Source organism: Carassius carassius, chromosome 32 (genome assembly GCF_963082965.1).
Source record: "Carassius carassius chromosome 32, fCarCar2.1, whole genome shotgun sequence".
Lineage (NCBI taxonomy): Eukaryota > Metazoa > Chordata > Actinopteri > Cypriniformes > Cyprinidae > Carassius > Carassius carassius.
The window spans coordinates 12343542-12364309 of record NC_081786.1 but is presented as its reverse complement, the minus strand read 5'-3'; the positions used below and the strand labels follow the sequence as shown (position 1 = coordinate 12364309).

General features: G+C 37.6%; 3 protein-coding genes across 5 annotated transcripts in view; 2 read left to right on the top strand and 1 right to left on the bottom strand.

The window, feature by feature from the left end:
- Positions 1 to 11738, bottom strand: part of dlgap2a (discs, large (Drosophila) homolog-associated protein 2a) — a 138037-nt gene extending 126299 nt beyond the window's left edge. For 2 of the 3 annotated variants that reach the window (XM_059520374.1, XM_059520375.1), the window contains exons 1-2: positions 11565 to 11738; positions 1579 to 1633 (exon numbers count right to left, since the gene is read on the bottom strand). In XM_059520374.1, coding sequence (XP_059376357.1) covers positions 1579 to 1633; positions 11565 to 11582 — 73 coding nt within the window. In that variant the 5' untranslated portion in view covers positions 11583 to 11738. The remainder of the gene's footprint in view (positions 1 to 1578; positions 1634 to 11564) is intronic. The other variant, XM_059520379.1, reaches the window with a different exon arrangement.
- Positions 11739 to 11755: 17 nt separating this feature from the next.
- On the top strand, positions 11756 to 16944 carry LOC132113381 (glutamate-rich protein 1). Its single transcript, XM_059521166.1, has 6 exons — positions 11756 to 12052; positions 12205 to 12315; positions 13691 to 13831; positions 15356 to 15721; positions 15942 to 16133; positions 16808 to 16944. The coding sequence occupies exons 1-6, from the start codon at positions 12034 to 12036 to the stop codon at positions 16942 to 16944; spliced, it is 966 nt and encodes a 321-aa protein (XP_059377149.1). The 5' UTR covers positions 11756 to 12033.
- Positions 16945 to 18854: 1910 nt separating this feature from the next.
- Positions 18855 to 20687, top strand: zgc:193593 (uncharacterized protein LOC564090 homolog). Its single transcript, XM_059520353.1, has 2 exons — positions 18855 to 19050; positions 19516 to 20687. Exons 1-2 carry the CDS (start codon positions 19000 to 19002, stop codon positions 19831 to 19833), a joined length of 369 nt encoding a protein of 122 aa, XP_059376336.1. The 5' UTR covers positions 18855 to 18999; the 3' UTR covers positions 19834 to 20687.
- Positions 20688 to 20768: the final 81 nt, after the last annotated feature.

The following is a 20768-nucleotide window of genomic DNA, read 5'->3' as shown; positions in this document are numbered from 1 at the left end:
AGCTGCATTAACGCATCTTGTGTCCTTGTCATGATTGTGTTGGAGTAGGAGATTGTGATCCTCAGACTTTAATATAAGTGCTCCCCTGATCATTTTCTTCATTTCCATTGCATTTAAGAATGCTTGTGGAGCAGCTGGGATTTCAGATTTTCAGATTTTTAGATACTTTAACATACATACATATATATAAACATACATACATATACAAATGTGTTTGTGTGTTTTTTAGCATATTTTTTTATCAATATTTTATACACATATTATTATACTATTAATTTTATTTTTGTTATATACGTGTATTTTATATAAAATTAAATATTAATAACATATTTATTCATAAAACTTATAAACACTATAGACTAACCCACACACTAACATTACACGTGAAACATACACAAACATTAAAAATGAACAAAAAAGCGTTCAAATTAAATATCGCCCTTTTGTGAGGAAAAGTGAGTTTTGTGAGTTTATGTATCATGTTTGTTTGTTTGTTTTCTTAGAATTGTGGGTTTATGTCTTGTAAATTCGAGTTTCAATCTTGCAATTCTAAAATAAAATGAATTAAAAATGAAAAATGAGTGTTCCTGTAGCTCAGTTGGTAAAGCATTGCGCTATCAAATGCAAGGTTGGGGGTTCGATTCCCCGGGAACACATGACAGGTAAAAATGTATAGCCTGAATGCACTGTAAGTCGCTTTGGATAAAAGCGTCTGCTAAATGCATAAATTTAATTTAATTTAATTTAATTAAATTTAATTTAATTTAATTTAATTTATAAACCCAAAATATAGATATAGGATATAAACTCATCAGAAAAATCTGAATTGAGATAAAAAGTTGCAATAACATTATATATAGAGATAGACAGACAGACAGACAGATAGATTGATAGACAGACAGACAGACAGACAATAAATGGCTTAATGTATAAATACATACTTATATTCCATCCGCCATGAAATATATGAAGGGAAAAAAAAGCATAATGTTACCTTGTAAATTGCATCATTATTTTTAGAGGAAACAAATGCATTCCATTTTAGCTTTTAAAGTCCTCTAGTTCATCCGTTGTGCTGCCAAGTACATTCACAAATGCTTGACTTAATTATCTAAAATGAGTGTAATTGGTTACCATTAAATGGAGGAAACTGTAAGTGCAAGAAGCTCAGGTACAATCCAAACACTCTCAGTCATCAAATCCATTCTTTCCCTACGGTAAACCTTTATTCAAAATCAATATTTGTTCCAGGTTTTGCTCCAAATGTTGATTATTAATCCCAAAAGAAATGTTTTGTTCTATTTTGAGAACAAATATGTGAAGCTGGATCTACATCATATTGATACTAGCACAATCAGTCTCTCTGGAGCAGATGCACAGTGAGTACCTCAGTAAATCTATTATTATCAAATTTTCTACCTGCTCAATCAATCACGTTAGACCTAAAACAATGTATACGGGCCTGTCTAACACACACAAACTCATAGATCAGCATCTCTTCCTGTAGACACACCAAAATGGCTCTGGGTCCAGATCAAAACATACTGTTGCATTTGAATGACAGGTGTGTGGTTTTACCTGTGTTCCTGTCTGGGAGGATACAGCAGCGTTGTTGCAGTATGCTCAGCAGCACCTGTCAGGTAGGGAGAAAGATAGAGGCATCAGGGGAGGAGGAAGAGAAACGAAGAAATAAAAAAGAAAATGAGAACAAGCATGCATGAATGCGCATGCAGTCTAAACAGCCATTAATTACACGCAGGGGCTGTCAGGTTTGGAAAGCGTTAATTGGCCCCCAGGTTTCCCTGCTGTGTGTATGAACGAGGCAGGAACGGCAGTGTGGGTGAAAAATTTTATACTGAGAATCTCTTTACATGGGTGTTAGCGGGAGAAAGAAGCCAAAACAGGAGATTAGATCACAAATTTGTTCACTGACAGAAAACAGAGACTCCTCTACACACAAAATGCTCAAATCCGACACCATCAGCATGTACATGAGATCAGGAAAGTGTGTATTAGAGTTGAGTACAGGGATAAACCTCTCATTCATGCTGAATCCGATGAAACTTGACCATGCCTTTGTTCCATAATGCCTTCATAAATCCAGTCTTCTCTCTGACTTATGTGTTTCTGAAAGTTCACATGGTAATTGCATGTCTTCAAGGCCACCATAAAACAGTACTCAAGAAACAGTGTGGTATGTAATCATTATATGCAGATGAAGTATGAAAGTATCAATATGAGCATATAACAACATTTGATTTTGGTTGCTGATAAACACTATATTGCCAAAAATATTGGAACATCCCCTTCTGATAAATTGGTTTAACTACTAAGATTTGTACTCATGGAAATTACTAATGTTTAAGCATATAATGATATTCTAGGGAATTGTGTGCTTCTAGTTGTATAGCAACAGTTTGGAAAGGACTCTTTTCTATTCTAACATGACAGTTCCTCTGTGTATAAGGCAAGGTTGAAAAAGAAATGATTGACTGAGTCCGTATGGAAGAACTTGACTGGTCTGTACAAAGCCCAGACCTAATCTGAACACCTCTGGTGTGACTTTAAATGCAGACCTTGAGCCAGAAACTCATCACCTAACACCAATGACTTTAGAGACTTCCAAAACTGTTGCAACAGAGATCGAAATAAAAATTGTAAATGCATGTGCTATGTTTCCATCTTTGTTGCCAGTTTTGGAAGTGCATTTCTCTGTTCTAAAGAAGGGGGTGTCCCAATACTGTAGCCCATATAGTACATGTGGTGTTTGGTGATGTGTTTTGGCTCAAGGTCTGTATTGAAAGTTTACATTTTGAATTGACATTACATTTTGAATTGAGCATATAAAGCCATAAATCAATCTCCATTTAACTGCATTTCACATCTATAGTCAAAAGGAACAAATTTACCCTCCTAAGGCATATTAGAATGTCACTGCCATCTAGTGGCCGGGTGGTATCGGTACTACGTACACTTCACAAAACCGTTTACAGCATAAAGTGGAAAAATTACTAATGAACTGATTATAATTTTCCACCAAGTCTAACTGATGTCTCCAAAACTATCACAAGTCATTCTATTAATTTGACAAAACCAACAAAAACATGTAGACAACTAGAGAACCTTAACATTAAGTTATTTATTATCATTTAACACATAGAATAGAATAGAATAGAATAGAATAGTCTTTGGTCATGCTGTGCATCTGAGGATTCAAACTGGGGGATTCAGGTGCGCAGAGGCTCTACACAGCACACAAAAGAAGGGGCTATTAACCAATCAGCTGGAAAATTATCACTTGTATGTTGGCAGAGATAAAATAAAGTAGACAGAGGACTATTGGGTTTAGTGTGAGAAAGATAGAGTGTGATGGAAAGAGAGAGAAAGAGAGTGAAATTAAGCGTGCACAATGTAAATGAAAGAAAAGGGAAGAATGTGTCACAATCCCTCATTCCCAAAATAAATGGTTTCCATCTTCCATGAATGTATTTAGCTCACTGGAGGAAGCTTACAGAAAACAGATTAACATTTATGAAATAAGCTAAATGAGGAATCTGATTAGAACACAGTCTAAACAATTCATATTAGCATTTGGCTGCAGTTGCAACTAACACAGTTTTTCAAATTCCTCTGTGTCATTATTGTTGTGGCTGGTAATTGTCCTTATTCTCACAGAATTAGAACAATTATTAAAACTTCATATTATCATTTATTTATTTATTTATTTATTTATTTATTTTGTCTTTGGTGTGAATGGGCCTTAAGGGGCCATTACATACAATGTGTGTTTGCATTTAAAAATGGCAAGGCACAGAGGAGTTTTTTTTTTGTTTTTTTTCACCATGTTTTAAAAAGCAAAAGTACAGCTTTAGCTTCAATAACATGTTAATTAAGTTAGATTAATAGTAAAAAAAAACTAAGTTACAAGGAACAATGATGCCCAATGTGTTTTAATCTGTTATGATCACTGCAGATCATTTCACAAGGTCTTCTAACTAACTAGCAACTAAATTAGTTTTATAAAATAATCCAGACATTTACTTAAGACCTTCCTGTTTAACACTGTAAAACTGCTTTGAAAAGCTTTAAAATACTATATAAAAAAGGTGATTTGAATTATGTCATTAGTGTAGACTAATTGTAGTGCAATAAAACCATGTCTCTTAAATCCATTGAAACAGAATCTCAGGTGCATTCGAATGAGTTCAGCATTTGCTCAAGACTTAATTTTAGAGCTGTACTGTAGCTCTCAATCCAAAGTCTGCATCCTCAAGACTACATCCTCAGAATGCTAATCAAGCTGTTGAACCTGCGCTTACAATTCAGATGAGCCATCAGAGAGTGAGGGAGAGAGAGAACTGAAATTGAAATCAAAAGGTAAGGAAGGAGAGAGAGAGAAATTTCACGCAAGAGCAATTCCAAGGTTCCCCTGCACAGAACAGACATCATCACACACTGCATCTTGAACTAAAGCGCAAAAGTCAAATTAAACTCAAAGCAGCCAATCAGAGAGAAACTGCTGACCAGTTTGTGCACAAGGACACACTGGAGTCCTGCTGATATTGACCAACACGGCCTTGCACTGGTTCACATCTAAAGAGGAAAGACTCTTAAGTAGATTCAAAAGTTTGGTATCAGATTTTTTATGTTTTTAAAAGAAGCCGTGCTCACCCAGGCTGATTTCATTTGATCAACAAAACAGACAAATGAAGAGTTCAGATGCAAAATCCTCCAAGTGACATCTAAAAATTTCTTCTAAAATTTGTATTTTTCTCAGGCTTCTATGTTAAGGTTCAGTTATTTCACTTTAATGGCAATGAAAATAATCTATTTATTGCCATTAAAGTGAAATTACTGAACCTACACATAGGAAATAGGGATGGGTACAAAACCCCGGTATTAAAATGGCCCCGGGGCTAAATTATGAAAGACCGTAGTATCATTAAGATATGACGGTATCGGTTCTGCTTTCGGTACTGGAGGGGGAAAAATTCATGTACTATGTATTTTTGCTTAATAATGTTATCGTGCACATTTTATCTCACCAAACATTTTTAATGTGCGATCATATTAAGACGTTTGTCTGTGAGATCTGCGAGATCTCTCATGCGCGCCGAGGAGGCTGTCTGTCACACACACACACCACAACGAGCGCGGCGCACGCACAGACATAACAGTATGAAAACTCCCGCTTAATAATAAAGAGTGACGATGGCGAAGAGGTTTGCTTAATAATATTATCGTGCACATTTTATCTTACCAAATATTTCTAATTTGCGATACTAAATACTAAATGAGCGATACTAATTTGCGATACTAATTTGCGATACTAGACGTTTGTCTGTGAAATCTGCGAGATCTCTCATGCGCGCCGCGGAGGCTGTCTGTCAGTCACACACACACACAACAAGAACGAGCGCGGCGCACTCACAGGCATAAGGGGCCATTCACATATCACGTCTTTTGCACGCTCAAGTTCGTTATTTCAAATGTAGGCGTGCGGTATCCGCGCTCATAATGGAAGCGACGCGGTCGCGACGCGCACTCAGTGTGAAGCGCTCGTTTTTTCCAGGCGCGCCCGCACCGCATCGAGTTAAAAACATCTCAACTTTTCAGAATGCCGCAAGCGCACCGCAGGTCTTGTAACTTCCTCACCTTTTCAACAACGTTGAAAGCTCAGCCAAGATGAAGGAACAGCTGATAGCTGTATGTGGATTTTTAAATTAATTTAGCAGCAGTGCTACTGCAAGCAGTTTTTAGTGCTGCAAATCCATTTATCCATTGCTGAAATTTCCGCGTCTTCATGGAGAGAGCAGGTCATGGTTGCTTAGCAACGGCAGACTCCTCAGGAGCGCAAGTGCCCGAATTTGAATTTGGTATAAAAGAATATGAAAATTGACTTGTGTGGTGAAAGAAGCAAGTGACAAAACTATTAAAAATATTGCAGATACACTGAAAATTCTCACCAGTCTGATGCATCAATTCCTTAAATAAACCTGATTTCAACACCTCAGATAAAAACTTTGAGATTTGCTATTGCATTCTGTACATTAGATCTGAAAATGTTTGAGATGGAGATTCTTTTTAAGTGAGAAAAACTCAGCAAGATCAAAGATGTTGTTAACTTTATTAACACAACAACCCAAGCTCTCACAGAAACAGCCAAGAAATAAAGAAATGAGCTTGGTGTCGTGTGGGTACCTGCACTGGCATCACACGGCACAAAATGAAATTGACTGTTTTCTTTAGAGTTAATGAACCTCCACGCTCCCCTGAGCTCCTGGTGCAGGGGAACTGACACAGAGGAGCTGGCAACCCAGAGCTCATTTTTCTGCCCAAACTAAAGTGCACTGTCACGTTCAATGTTCTGCTTAGTCGATTGTGACCAGAATAAAGTGAGAACACTAAAAAAAAAAAAAAAAAAATTAAACAGACTCATAAACCCAAGGGTTTCCCTCTCATCTCAGATAACACATTGGAGTTCACCTAGCAAATAAAAAAGCCAATTAAAACTCATCTAACCACTTGAGACAGTCAACAGATTTCATTAGAAACATGCATGAGTGCAAGTCACTGTCAGAAATCTTTTTTTTTTTGACTCTAAGAGTGAGTTTCACTAATATGGAGATAAAAGAATGCAAGTTATTTTTTAATGATTTGTCAGTGATCCATTTTTCATACTATATGAAATATAGTAGTTTACTTTGCAGTTTTCTTCACAAATAAGACAAGAACCGTCAGTGACCAATTCTCCACAACGCAGACTGATGATAACTTCATAACGACTAATACACACTCTCTCTCCTCCTTCTCTCCACTCTCAGAGACGGACATTTCCAAACTTATCCTGTCCAGTCATCCTACTACTTGTCCACTTGATCCTATCCTCACCCACCTCCTTCAAGCGATTTCTTCTTCAGTTATACCTTCACTTACTCACATTATCAACACCTCTCTTCACTCTGGTACAGACCATTATCCCTTCTTCCATTCATTGCAAAGACACTTGAGCGAGTTGTGTTCAACCAACTCTCTATGTTTCTTGTACAGAACAACCTCCTGGACAGCAACCATACTGACTTCAAAAGCGGCCACTCAACTGAGACTGCCCTGCTCTCGGTTACTGAAGCCCTGCGACTGGAAAGAACAGCTTCCAAATCCTCATTTCTCATCTTGCTGGATCTGTCTGCTGCTTTTGACACTGTTAATCACCAGATTCTCCTGTCCACCCTCAGAAAGATGAGCATCTCTGGAACTGCACTCCTGTGGTTGAAGTCCTACCTCTCCGATAGATCCTTCAGCGTGTTTTGGAGGGGTGACTTTTCTAAGTCACAACTTCTTGCTACTGGGGTTCCTCAAGGCTCAGTACTTGAACCACTTCTCTTCTCCATCTACATGACGTCATTAGGATCTGTCCGATGATAGCTGCTCGCATTTCAGCCTGTCTGAGTGACATTTCTAGCTGGATGAATGACCATCACCTTCAGCTCAACCTTACTAAGACAGAACTCCTGGTGGTTCCAGCTAACCCATCGTTTCATCACAACTACTCTATACAGCTGGGTTCATCAACCATAAGTCCTTCCAGGACAGCCAGAAACCTAGGAGTTGTGATAGATCATCAGTTAAGCATCACAGACCATATTGCTACAACGACCCGGTTCTGCAGATTTGCCTTATACAACATTAGGAAGATTAGACCCTTCCTGTCAGAGCAAGCCTCCAGAAGCTTGCGTTCTTCAAGGGAACAATGCCTTGTGGTGCCATCCCAAAGAGGTTCCCTGGACGGTGCACAGCCGGTGTAATGACCTCCTTTTTTTGAGTCTTTACTCATTTTCAAAAAACATCTAAAAGACTCATCTTTTTCGCCAGCACTTGACCACCTTATACTAGCACTTACCTTTTCTTGTCTATCCTATTTTTGAAAAAAAAAAAAAAAAAAAAAACGCTACGGGTTCTATGCTAGACTAACTGAAACTTGTCATGGCACTTGTATACTGTTGTTGTTCTCTTGCTGGTCTGATTGCTTCTATTGTTATTCTATTCTGTTGTTCTATTGCTTCTAAGTCGCTTTGGATAAAAGCGTCTGCCAAAAGATTATATGTAAATGTAAATATATTGTGTGATGGAGAATCCGTCTGTACAATAATCATTGCCCTAGCTGACCCTCTTTCCACAGGGGAGCAGCTGGATCATGATAGAGTGTGTGTGAAATCTCTGTGTAATCAGTGTGTGTACACTCACGGTGTGCTTAATCAGTGTGTATATAATCAGTGTGTGTCTAATCGCAGCTCTCTAAATTACTAAATAGCTCCAACTGTCACAATCAGGGAAAAAGAAAAAACACTCTGCGGCACAAGCAGACACTCTCTGGGGTTGCTCTATGCGTGCATGTGTGCGTGTATCTTAGGCTTCCAGAACTCACGTTTTTTTCGGAACCTCTTAATTCCCAGAGTAATTGGGGAAGGAGGAGCTCTAAAACAGCGGCACTAATTACAGTGCTTTCTGGTGAAATGTTTCACGCTATGGCCCAAAAAATACAGCAAGATTAACCCACAGTCAGAGATGATAAGGTCCGAAACTACAAAAAGGGTGAGAATTTTTAACCCTGATTTTCCTTTTTTTTTCAGTATCAGACTTCAATGATGTAAATGTAAAATTAATAATAATAATTTTGAAATTAACCTGTTTTCCCAACATATTATTATATTATCTGTAACCTACTTAAAACCCGGCAGGCAGCAGTGTTATTTTTAGTATTATTTCTACACATATTAATTAGCTGTTCAATTTGAATTCTAGTTTATATTAGTAATTCTGTGCTTTTGTCATTTTCATTAGATTCAATTTAGATTTAATGTCATTTTTAGTTTTAATCATTTTAGTACTTTAAATAATTTCATTTCAGATAGTTGCCAAGGCCAAGTTTTTTGAGGTTTAATATTTTTATTTTATTTTATTTCAATCAATGAAATTATTTTTCTATTCTAGGATATATATTATTAAATTATAAATGGCCATCAAAACTTTTTATACTATACTGTGCAAATAAATAAACGATACAACACAAACTAAAATTACTTATTTTAAACAATTCAATTGAATTAGGCATCACACAGTATTGTAATTTACAGCATTAAAATGGATATATGTTCTGAGATATGCAAAAGATTACAATTTTAAAAAATAATTCGTTTTTAAATTATTTACATTTTCAAAGGTTAATTTTAAGTAAGTGTTAGATGATGCACTAAATAATCTAAACATAAAAATAGAGGAAATGAGCATGAACTATAAATTTTTTCTGTATCGAGTGAAACAAATAAATACAAAATTTCTCTGATATCAACCACTAACCAATATGGTACCAATATATTGCACATTCCATACTAGTAATTTAAATCTCATATTTTAATGTTACATTAAGTATTTTTTTTTCAATATAATGATAATGTGATCTCTGAGACCCCAAACATGAGGGTTAAATACAGTAAGTGAGGGTTTGTGGATGAAGACATTTAAGCAACCCACTGACCATGCCTCCTTTATTCATTAATTTGTTCAGTCGTTCATTTTCATGCCATCCTCTTGCTATTTTCCTACTTGTCTTGCCAGGCAGCAAAGCTTCCACAGAAGCCTTAACACATGCCTGCATAATGAATGGGAGAAACAACTATAACTACACATAGCTTACAGACACACACAGAAACACTACCTGCCATTCAAACAGATGACAAGCACACATGTGAAACACGAAAAGCATCTTGTGCCTTTATGTCCATGAGTTCTCCTGTCATAATGTTTTATGGTTCCAGATATGAGCTAAAAATAAAGGCAATCTCATGGAGTGTTTTATTCAAAAGGCTTCACTTCCAAGACAACTAGGGATAGAACAAAAGAGGGACCTGCATTATGAACCGCATCATAACCTGTAGTAGTGATGGGCTATTAAAGTTTGGTCAAATATGCAGTTTAGAGGTCATTAAAACAGAACTGACCAACATTAAACTCTAATTACAATGCTGAAATTGCTAATACTAAATAATAGTGAAATGGTCAACGATAATTGAACAAATGCTAATATTGGCTCATCACTAAATGCATCCCAAATAACTAGAACAAAATTCCACACCTGTGTTAAAACCAATTTGAAGTCAAGTATCCGAACTGAATACAATGTTTAAAGATATTTACAGGCAAGACTGCTATATAAGAAGCTTTAATAAACTCTCAGCATGGACCACAGAACCCTTCAGATCCCCAGTTATATGTGCTGTCTATCAGCATAAAGTGCAAGATACAGAGAAGGCTGAATCTGCCAGTCTGAGTTATTTCTGTAGAGCCGGTGTTTGCAACTGCAAATGAATGCTGCACCCTGCACTTACATTGACAGACAGCTGCATCTGGGAAGCTTTGTACTGCATCGACTGCTGGCTTATGTAATATGTTTAAAATGGGCATCTTTAGAGTCATTTTAGAGAACAGTTTAGATAATGGATGCATATTTTGTCAAATTTGCTCTCTTGCAGTCACTCACACACACACACAAACACACACACACATTTACAGTGTATGATAGTAAGCAATCTTGGAATCCTTAAGCTTTTCCAGCAAAAGCTACACACACACACACAGAGCCACATCCTTCCACTGTTAACCCAACAGCATCCATTCATTCTCAAATGGACAGAGCTGTGAATGTCATCTCAACAAATGTCAATATTTCTTTACAACACTGATTGACTGTAATATAGCCCGATACTAAATAATTATGTTATGGCCAATAACTCATAAATCATAAATTATTTTTAAAAAAATTACATTTATTTTGGGATTTGCAAAAGATCACATTTAAAGTCTTAGTGTTTTTAAAGATTAACTTTAAGTTAAAACATAATCTACATGAAATAACATTGGAAATCTGCATGCACAGGTAAATATCCAAGATCATCCAATTCTGATAAATTAAGAAATTTATTTGAATTGTAATAATTATAGTTTTCCCAACGAGTAAGTGCAACATGAGGAATTTGTCACCCCAAATTTTCTGATTTGTGGTTGATCAATTAAACCGTTTCAATTATTAATTCTCAAAATTTGACCTTTACCCATGGATATATAACCTAATACTGGATGACTGTAAACTGTATCAGTAGTGTTTGCATATAAAAATGTTGTTTTAAATATACATATTTAATCTTGTATGCATAATAAGATAAGAATGGATAATTAGACGTTTTTAAAATTGCACTAGCCAGTTACAAACAAAGAAGTCGGTTACAAGTCATGATCAGTGTTCAAGAATGTTAAATACATTGTTAAATAAAGTTAGATAAGATAAAAGTTACATTTCTGTTAAACCTAGAAAAGCAAATGTTCGGAATTTTGGTTGAATCCACCTGAAATACGGCAGGTGAAAGTGTCACGCCTTCTCTCGGCAGGTGAGTGATGTAATGCCGAGCACTGCATCCCGCGCGCCGCCGCACACAGGCTCAGAGTAGAGTAGACTTTAGTTTTCTTCTGCACGTTTCAAGAAACAGGCATGCACAGTTTGCTGAACGTACCTCCTTCCACGCTGACATTCTAGGTTTTCCTTAAGCTTGCGGCTACATGGCGAGAATGGCAGCGAAGTTTTGAGAGTGCATGTGCTCAGCAGATGCGGCGCTCCCTGGAGCTGCTGTAGCGCTTGTCCTCGCCGCTGGATGGCGAAGTTCAGGAGGACGCGGCCGCACGCTCAGCCGCCATCATGGTGAGGTCGGAAGTATAACAACGCTAAGCAGCAGCACGTCGGGATTTTCTTTGCAGTTTATGGCTTATGTGTGCGATTTTCTTGCTCATTTTCTTATATGCGTTACATTTTAAATCCTTAAATCTAAATTATTAAAATAGTCATAAATTAAAGATGGTACTCTTGATCTGCGTCTTGCCATTTATTACTGTTTACACCTTATCCAAAAGTATATTGTAATTATAAGAATGGTGTGAAATTGTGTATGCTCTTGAGGAAAAAGGTTATACATTTCTGCCGCTGATATGTCCGTCAGAAAAGAAGGTAAGAAGGAAACACTGAATAAAACTGTAAAATTAAATGTTTACAATGCTCACGTGCTACAGATGCTTGTAGGTTAACCCTGCACGTGATTTTTGTCTACATCAGGGGCTTGACTATAAACTACATTATATTTAAACGATGTTCTAAATTAGTATTCCAGTCCAAGGTCCTGCAAAGACTGTATCCTGCTGCCCAGGAGCGGAGCATACTTGCACCTGTGCCACCTGTAAAAAGACCTCAGTCAATCCCACACAAGAAGTCAGGTAAGACTGAGTGTGCTTTTTACTTGATAGATCAACCAAAAAATTTAAACGCTCTCCCCTACTTCCGCTTTGGCCGTCAAGTCAAGTCACCTTTATTTATATAGCGCTTTAAACAAAATACATTGCGTCAAAGCAACTGAACAACATTCATTAGGAAAACAGTGTGTCAATAATGCAAATTGACAGTTAAAGGCAGTTCATCATTGAATTCAGTGATGTCATCTCTGTTCAGTTAAATAGTGTCTGTGCATTTATTTGCAATCAAGTCAACGATATCGCTGTAGATGAAGTGACCTCAACTAAGCAAGCCAAAGGCGACAGCGGCAAGGAACCGAAACTCCATCGGTGACAAAATGGAGATAAAAACCTTGGGAGAAACCAGGCTCAGTTGGGGGGCCTGTTCTCCTCTGACCAGACGAAACCAGTAGTTCAATTCCAGGCTGCAGCAAAGTTAGATTGTGCAGAAGAATCATCTGTTTCCTGTGGTCTTGTCCTGGTGGTCCTCTGAGACAAGGTCTTTACAGGGGATCTGTATCTGGGGCTCTAGTTGTCCTGGTCTCCGCTGTCTTTCAGGGCAGTAGAGGTCCTTTCTAGGTGCTGATCCACCATCTGGTCTGGATACGTACTGGATCCGGGTGACTGCAGTGACCCTCTGATCTGGATACAGACTGGATCTGGTGGCTACGGTGACCTCGGAATAAGAAAGAAACAGACTAATATTAGCATAGATGCCATTCTTCTAATGATGTAGCAAGTGCATAGGGTGTTATGGGAAGTGTTCCCGGTTTCCGGTTTACCTAATTAATGCAGTCTAAAAATCCTTTAACTGATTTGGATATTAAAAGCATATTAGTATGTTATGTGTAAGCCAGGTTAAAGAGATGGGTCTTTAATCTAGATTTAAACTGCAAGAGTGTGTCTGCCTCCCGAACAATGTTAGGTATTCCAGAGTTTAGGCGCCAAATAGGAAAAGGATCTGCTGCCCGCAGTTGATTTTGATATTCTAGGTATTATCAAATTGCCTGAGTTTTGAAAACGTAATCCACGTTGTAGATTAGTTTGTTTCTTCATTTGAACAGATTTGGATAAATTTACATCACCAGTAGATCCTCTGCAGTGATTACTTGTGAATTATTTGATTTTTTTGTCAGCTGTTTGAAATCTCATTCTGTCAGCACCCATTCATTTGAGACGATCCATTAGTGAGCAAGTGATGCTAGATTTCTCCAGATCTGTTCTGATGAAGAAACAAACTCAACTACATCTTGGATGGCCTTAGGAGTGCATTTTCAGCCAATTTTCTTTTTTTTGGCGAAGTGTTCCCCTGAAGTTTTAACAAAGGGAATTGACTGCTCTTTCCTTCTCTCTCTTTAAGGTAATGAGAAGAGTACAGCTGTACAAGGTAAAAAGCTCTACACTGTTCTTCCTCCTCCTGAGGGCTACCTCATTAATAGTGAGGAGGATTTGGTCACACCATCCAATCCAGATCCCACTGACTCAGAGGACAGCCCAGCCGGTGAGTTGTTAACAACTCTTTTGTATCTGAATAAAAACACTTTATCTCTTAGATGAAAAACATCATTATCCTTCCTTTTATTTATCTTTTAATCACACTCTCCAGCAGGAAATGGATATCAGTAGTTGTGGTGAAGTGATCCTAGTAATGCCTGCAAATAATCAAATAAATATTAGCCATTTGACAGCATTATATTGATGTTCTGATTTATATTTTACTTTTTTATTATTACTTTTATATTAATTTGGCTGATCAGTTGTGTTTTTAAAGTTTGGGTGATTTATTTATTTATTTGGGGGTTGGGGGCGGATATTTTAATTGTGCATATATTTTTGTGCATCCAAATGATCAAATCATTTGATTCAGTGGAGCATATTATTAAGCCACTGCACCCAGAATAAAAACTCAGAATTAACAACCTTAGTCAAAAACAGTTTGGATTTCTCATCTTGAAAATTACTCAAAATTAGTCATTTGTATGTTTAAATCACACAAACAAAAGGTAATCAGCTTGAGATTATTTGATATTTTTGATTTGCTCTGATCATCTGTGATATTTTATTTTGGCCAATTTGAGCCAATTTTTCCTGCTTCTCCTGTTGTATTGATATAGACAAGATGAGTTTACCAAAATGAGTGTCTGTTTAACATCTTTTGGAAATTTGTATTTGTCCTGTATGAAATCTAATTGTAATAGCTTCCAAAATATGACCAAACCAAGCACCTTCTTCATAGGTGACATTTGTTGTTACACATTATTCATCCCACAGCTCCGAGTCTTTTAATTCAGATGCAGTGTTTGGCTTAGTGTCCATGTTTTACTCCTCTCCTCTTTCACAAAAAAACTGCAGATTTCCTCCTCCTACTGTCTTTTTGTTGCTATTGATGTGAATATACCTCAGTGGACCTGCAGAGCTGCAATAACTTTGCTCACAACTCTCTCACAGAGCAACACACACAAACACATACTGTCCATGTTATTGAGGCTTCACTAGTCCCTCCTTTATTACGAACCGGTCCCATTGTACGAGCTGTATGCTGATGAGCTGAATCTTTGCTTCCTGCAGTGTGTTGCTCAGATGTGCGGTCAGTTCCTCGGCTCTGAATACAGATGAAAAAAAAATCAATAGCTCAGCACATCTCAGTGTGTTTGTATAGTCCTGAGGAGCTTGAAAAGCCTGCAGAAAACTACTGAAAGGGCAAAGGGGTGTGTGTGTGTGTGTGCACACTATCCACTCTGGTAATTGCTTCTTATAGTATGTATACGTTTCTTGTAGGATGATTTTTATTTGAAAGAGTCTACCTAGAGCAAAAATGTAAATGTAATGAGGCTGTAACTGATGTCATTCAGTTGTTATAGTGAATTTATTTAAATCTGTTCATGGCAAATCAGCCACTTTAAACCTCTTTCTCCAGAGAATGGAGCCTGATGCCTGTCTGATTTAAAAACCCTTTGTATTAATTCTAGTGCTGTGAGAAAGTCCATAATCCTCCTCACCAATGAGCCATTTGTGGATTTTTCAGATGCTGATGACCATGAGTTATGTAAGAAGAGGAAAAGGAGGAGAAAGAAAAAAGTGTTACCCAATACCACAGAGGAAGTACCCACCCCTGCAGCAGAGGGCGCTATACTGGGCCAGACAGATGCTGCACATCCCAGTGATGAAGGGGACACTGGAAGCTCAGTCAGCACAGAGCAGCTCAGCAAGAACAGAAAGAGGAAGATGAAGAAAAAACGCCACAAAGAGAAAGTCCAAGCTCTTGGATTGGTGCCTCGAGCAAGAGCTGTTGAATTCACGTATGCACAGACAGGAGATGGAAATTCAGAGGAGGTGCTCGACTTCCTTAGTTCCACACAGGAGATCTACCTCTCTGATCTCAAATACTCTGGTATAACATTTTACTATACACTTAAATTATTATATATTTTTTTCTGTATTAATGAGGATATAAAGGACATTGCATGTATAATAAACACTACCACTATGTAAAAAATGTGTCTTTGTTGGATAAATGTGTTTATTCATATACGTGTTTGTGTGTGTATATAACAGCAATAAAATAAACATATATATATATATATATATATATTGTTACTCTTTCTCTTCAGGGTCCTGTGTAGAAAGCGGCCCCTCTCTCTCCCTCGCTGCAGCAGAGGCTCTGTTCTCTCGTCTCTCAGGCAGGACGCTGCCCCCTGCTGAGATCTCTAGGCTGTGTGGACTTAGGGCTGTACTGGTGAAGAATGAAGGGCAGTTAAAATCACAGCTGCAAGAATTCAGACACACAAGCACATTACCTGCAGGTGAGTGTGGGTGTTTGGACCTCCCAAGATGCTTTGTTGAGCACAAGATACTTCTTTAATAAACATAAAAAAACAGATACCACTCAATTAAATTGGAGACTAACTTTATAGACTTAACAAAGTCTGCATTTACAAAGAATGTGTCCATAGTGTTTTTGAATGACCTTTAATGTATGTATGCATGTATGTGTACGTGCGTTCGTGAAGACAGATTAGACCTTAACAAGATGATCAGTGTTTTCATGAGGAGCTACACGCACCCAGCGGATTCAGGACATTCTGCACAGGTGTCCATGGTGACACCTAAACATAGCCTTTGTCTCCACAACAACCACAGGACATATCATTTATCTTTTCTTTTTTTCACTCATACACCATTATTTCCACCAGCAGGTCGCTGACCCTGTTACTCTCATTTTTTTTTGTGGTTTCCCTCAGACTTCCTAATAACACATTATTTTTTAAAATACAGGTGCCATGGTGCATTTCACTAAAGCAATTTTTATTATATAGCCGTTATTTGGTCCCACTGTGATTTTTATTCTCTTTTACAAGAGAGATCTGGCCAAGACATAAACCAAATGCAGGCAGAAGAAACCATAAATAAAACCTTAACAAAACTTTAGAAAACACATTTACTAGATGATTATTTCTTTCTCTTTCTTGTTTTACAGATGAGGTTTCAGTAGTCTGCACACTTATTGAGTATTGGCTGGCAGAGATTCTGCCCATGCAGAGACAGCCGAGGACGCCCCCAGATTCAGCGCCTGAGAGGAAAGTGACTGAAATCTTCAGTCATGCTGTTTTATAGTCAAGGATTTCAAGAAAATCAGGATCAATCAGCTTCAGCAACTATTTGGAATGATGTACTTTAGTTTATCTTGTCTTCACATTAATAATTACTTACGAAAAATATATTTTTTTTTACACATTCTCTGCTGCTCATTCTTTCTTCGCATGGCACCAGTACACTCCCAGAGAAGTATATTACTGCACAACAAACAGTGTTGACCGTAACCGTGACTCTGGATCAACGGTCTTCCTCAGCTCATTATGGGGAGTCTGTGGTTTAGCCTCTTATCGGCTAATTATCTTAACATCAGAACGTCAGCAGCTCCTCGCTGATCTCACAGCTTGTTTGGATCATGACATCTAAGCTTTAACATCATTTACCCAAACCAGTGCCTCATTTGCATTTTGTTTTTCTATTCAATTAGCTACTTTGGGTCATCAATGTGACAATCCAGTGTGACTAGAAAAATGTCTATAAAGATATTTATTAAAGTTTGAATTCAATTTGTGAAAGGAAAACAGATGTGTGCTTGTTTTCAGTGATTGGTTGATATACCTACCTGCAGTGCACTATTACTATGATCCATTTAAACTGATTCGATGGCTTATCCATGACGTCAAGGAAGAACGACTTTATGTATGCATCGTCTAGACTGCACCATGTGTGTTTGTGCTGATCTGCAACACAAAGCAACTCATTATAGGATCACATGCATCCGGGTTGGCTCAGACAGAGAATAATTTTTTATTGCGTCCCATTGTGTTACAGAGTTGGGAAATGATAACCCTGCCATTTCTTTCGGAGATATGTCCTTGCACCAGCTGGAATATGGTGTGAAAGACACAGCAGGTGTGATGATGGTATTATACAGTAGCAGCTGAAAAGAACAAAATAAAATAGCTAATCATCTTGTTTTAGCAGTAAATGCAGCATATCCTAAGACTAAAGGCTCACTGCAGCTTTAATATCGCAGTTTAGGGTTTATGGATCAGGACTGAATATCCACTCAGAAGATGAGAGGCAATCCTGCAAAGAGGTGGAGCGAATATCTGCCAGTCAGAAGTGCTCGGAAAAGCAATTTAATTTAAACATGCTAAATGATCTGCCACTGAGTCAGGCCTATTTATTTAACAGGTCCTCGTAAAACACAAGATTTGTCAGTCCCCAGTCAGATAAAACATTGTGTGGTTGAAGGGACTATAGTACTGTGTTGGGAAAGACAATATTCTGCTGTCCCCTGTTTATTATGTTCTCTACCCTGAGGCAAAACTCCAGACAGGTTCATTTTGAAGTGTAGCAACAAACAGATATTTAACTAGGTGAGTAAGTGAGACAATGGTGGCAGAAACACCTACGAAATACTGTTTTTGTTTCTAGGATCTTCACTGGCATCCATAAGCCTAGGGTCAGACAGAAAAATACTCCTTTCCATTGCATTTGTTGCATTACATTAATGTTTGAGCGACAGTAAAGACTCATGTATAAATAAAAATATATTAACTGTTATCAACATTGATAGTAATGAATGTTTCTTGAGCACCAAATCAGCATATTGGAATGATTTCTGAAGGATTGTGTGACACCGAAGTTATGGCTGCTGAAAATTCAGCACTGTCATCACAGGAATAAATCAAATTTGAAAACCTATTCAAATAAATATATTCAAAAAAAATTTAGTTTTCTTTTTGTTCTGGTAACTGGGTCACCTCTGACCTGTGTGACTAGACTTTATAGCTCTTTCCGGCTTTACAGTACACATGCCAGGTTATACAAGGATGTCGTCCGTCACAACATCTTAACCCTGCATCCCTCACAATTGCCACTGTCGTCATAATTAGCATGTCCAAGTGCATGCTAGTCTCCTTTTGCTAATCTCATTGAGACAGACAGACAGACGGGGCCTCTCTCTCTATATAAGCTCTGTTCAGAGCAAGACAGTGATAGACGTGCAGTCCTACCAGAGTGAGCTCTATCCTCTGAAAAGCCTCATTCTTTCTGAAGGAGAGAAACAAGGAACCAGAGGAAGAGGTCCTGCTCACAAACAAAGCTCAGAGGCCTTAGGACTAACTTGATATGTTTTTTGGTCTCTCGCGTCCTACTTTAGGACACATCCGCTACTTGCAGGTGAGTAAAAGAATCTCATGAATTGCACTGAACTGCAGTAACATACAGATAAACTGAAAGAATCATCAGCAGATGTTTTTAGTTTTGTATGTATGAAGTGTATTTACACCTAAATTGGGGCAGAACTGCAGAACTAAACTCATAAAGCTTCCTGGATGTTGATGTAATAGTGAATAATCTTTTTGTTCTATAATTCAAGAATTTTTACAGCGTTCCAAATGGTCTTATTTCAATCGCTATTATCTCCGATTAGGCCTTTAATTGGCCATTATTGCATTAGAAAACTGTTGTGATTACAATCCATTTTAAGCTGTTACAGAATTATCATGATGATTTACTTTAGACATCTCTTTAATTATTTAGCCAAACTAAATGAGTCATCAGTCAGACAGGTTAAGGTGTCTCGAATTGAATTGTTTGTCAGTTTATCATACAATATAACCATGTATTTCCATTCTCTTTCAGACGTCCACCGTACAGACTGTGACCAAAAGAGCTCCGGATCTCGCAGTGCCGCGGGTGGCTGTTTTTCTGGGTGCATTGGGAATTGCGATGTCTGGATACAGCTCTCGCCAACTCGCTGTTCACCACCGTCCCTCCACACGCATCCTGCACTGGATGTCCAAACCTGCCATTAATGTCGATAGCCCCGGTTCCCCAGGTCGAGCCCGTCTGGCTTCAGCCAATACTTCAATGGCATCCATCAAAAAAGATGAAAAGGATCAACCAAACAAAAGCACAAGTGACACAGAGAAACCTGTGAAGACATCTCCTGACATATGAAAACAAACAAAAAAAAACTTCAGCCATACAAGGGACTTGTGAGGTCTTACTGTGTAAGATGGAGCATAGTCAATAATTTAGTCTGTGGTTATTTGGAAAGTGCCTTTGTACAAGAAAGCCAGTTTGCCCAGATTAGATTGTGTGTATTTATGAGGTTGGCCGAAGTTGCACAAATGATTCAGTAGATATGTGATAAGGACCAACTGTAGGTTTGCTGATGAGTCATACATTAAGTTGACATCCTTGTAAAAAATCACCTGCATTTAAAAAATATATATATGTCTAAATATACAGGCATATTGGTTTGATGATGTCATGCTTGGGTCCTGACACTGGTGGAGTGATATTCTGAAATGTGCTGAATTTTAATATACTGAATCCCACATACCATAATTTGTACGTCGTTCAGTGGCGTCCTAATAACTGGCTCTTTACTTAGAAATATATTTACAGTCACAATAACACCCACTGTGACAGGCATGTTTCCTAAACTAAACCACTTCCTGAAGATTAGTTTGCTGAATTTATTTACTAGGGCTTGTTAATGAGATGTAAACATACAGGTAGGCTGTGAATGAGTCAAGAGCTGATTTATTGGCTTGGTTTTCAGGTTTTACAGAGAGAATATGGTCTGGGAAATACAGTACAAAGAACACAGAATGCAACTACATGCAGATATTTGGGATGCTTGTTCTGTTTGTTTTGTATTATGTATAATCCTTTTAAATGCTTATTTTAGTTGTTTTATATGGCTACTGTATTACAGCCCTAATAGCAGTGTTATCTTATAAACAATACAAAAAATAGCTATGCATGAATTTACATGTTATGCAAATAAAATTAAATATAAATAATATTTTTTCTTAGCCTTTTTTTTAAGTAATTTAGTTTCATTGTGTATTTTATTATTATTATTATTATTGCTGTAAAAATCA

What these genes read in the sequence shown, in the direction of transcription:
- LOC132113381 (XM_059521166.1), top strand. An exon ending in CTCAGAGGACAGCCCAGCCG is followed by an intron (nt 13,832 to 15,355) that starts GTGAGTTGTTAA and finishes TGGATTTTTCAG; the next exon opens with ATGCTGATGACCATGAGTTA. An exon ending in CTCTGATCTCAAATACTCTG is followed by an intron (nt 15,722 to 15,941) that starts GTATAACATTTT and finishes CTTTCTCTTCAG; the next exon opens with GGTCCTGTGTAGAAAGCGGC.
- zgc:193593 (XM_059520353.1), top strand. Translation starts at nt 19,000, where the DNA reads ATGTTTTTTGGTCTCTCGCGTCCTACTTTAGGACACATCCGCTACTTG. An exon ending in GACACATCCGCTACTTGCAG is followed by an intron (nt 19,051 to 19,515) that starts GTGAGTAAAAGA and finishes ATTCTCTTTCAG; the next exon opens with ACGTCCACCGTACAGACTGT.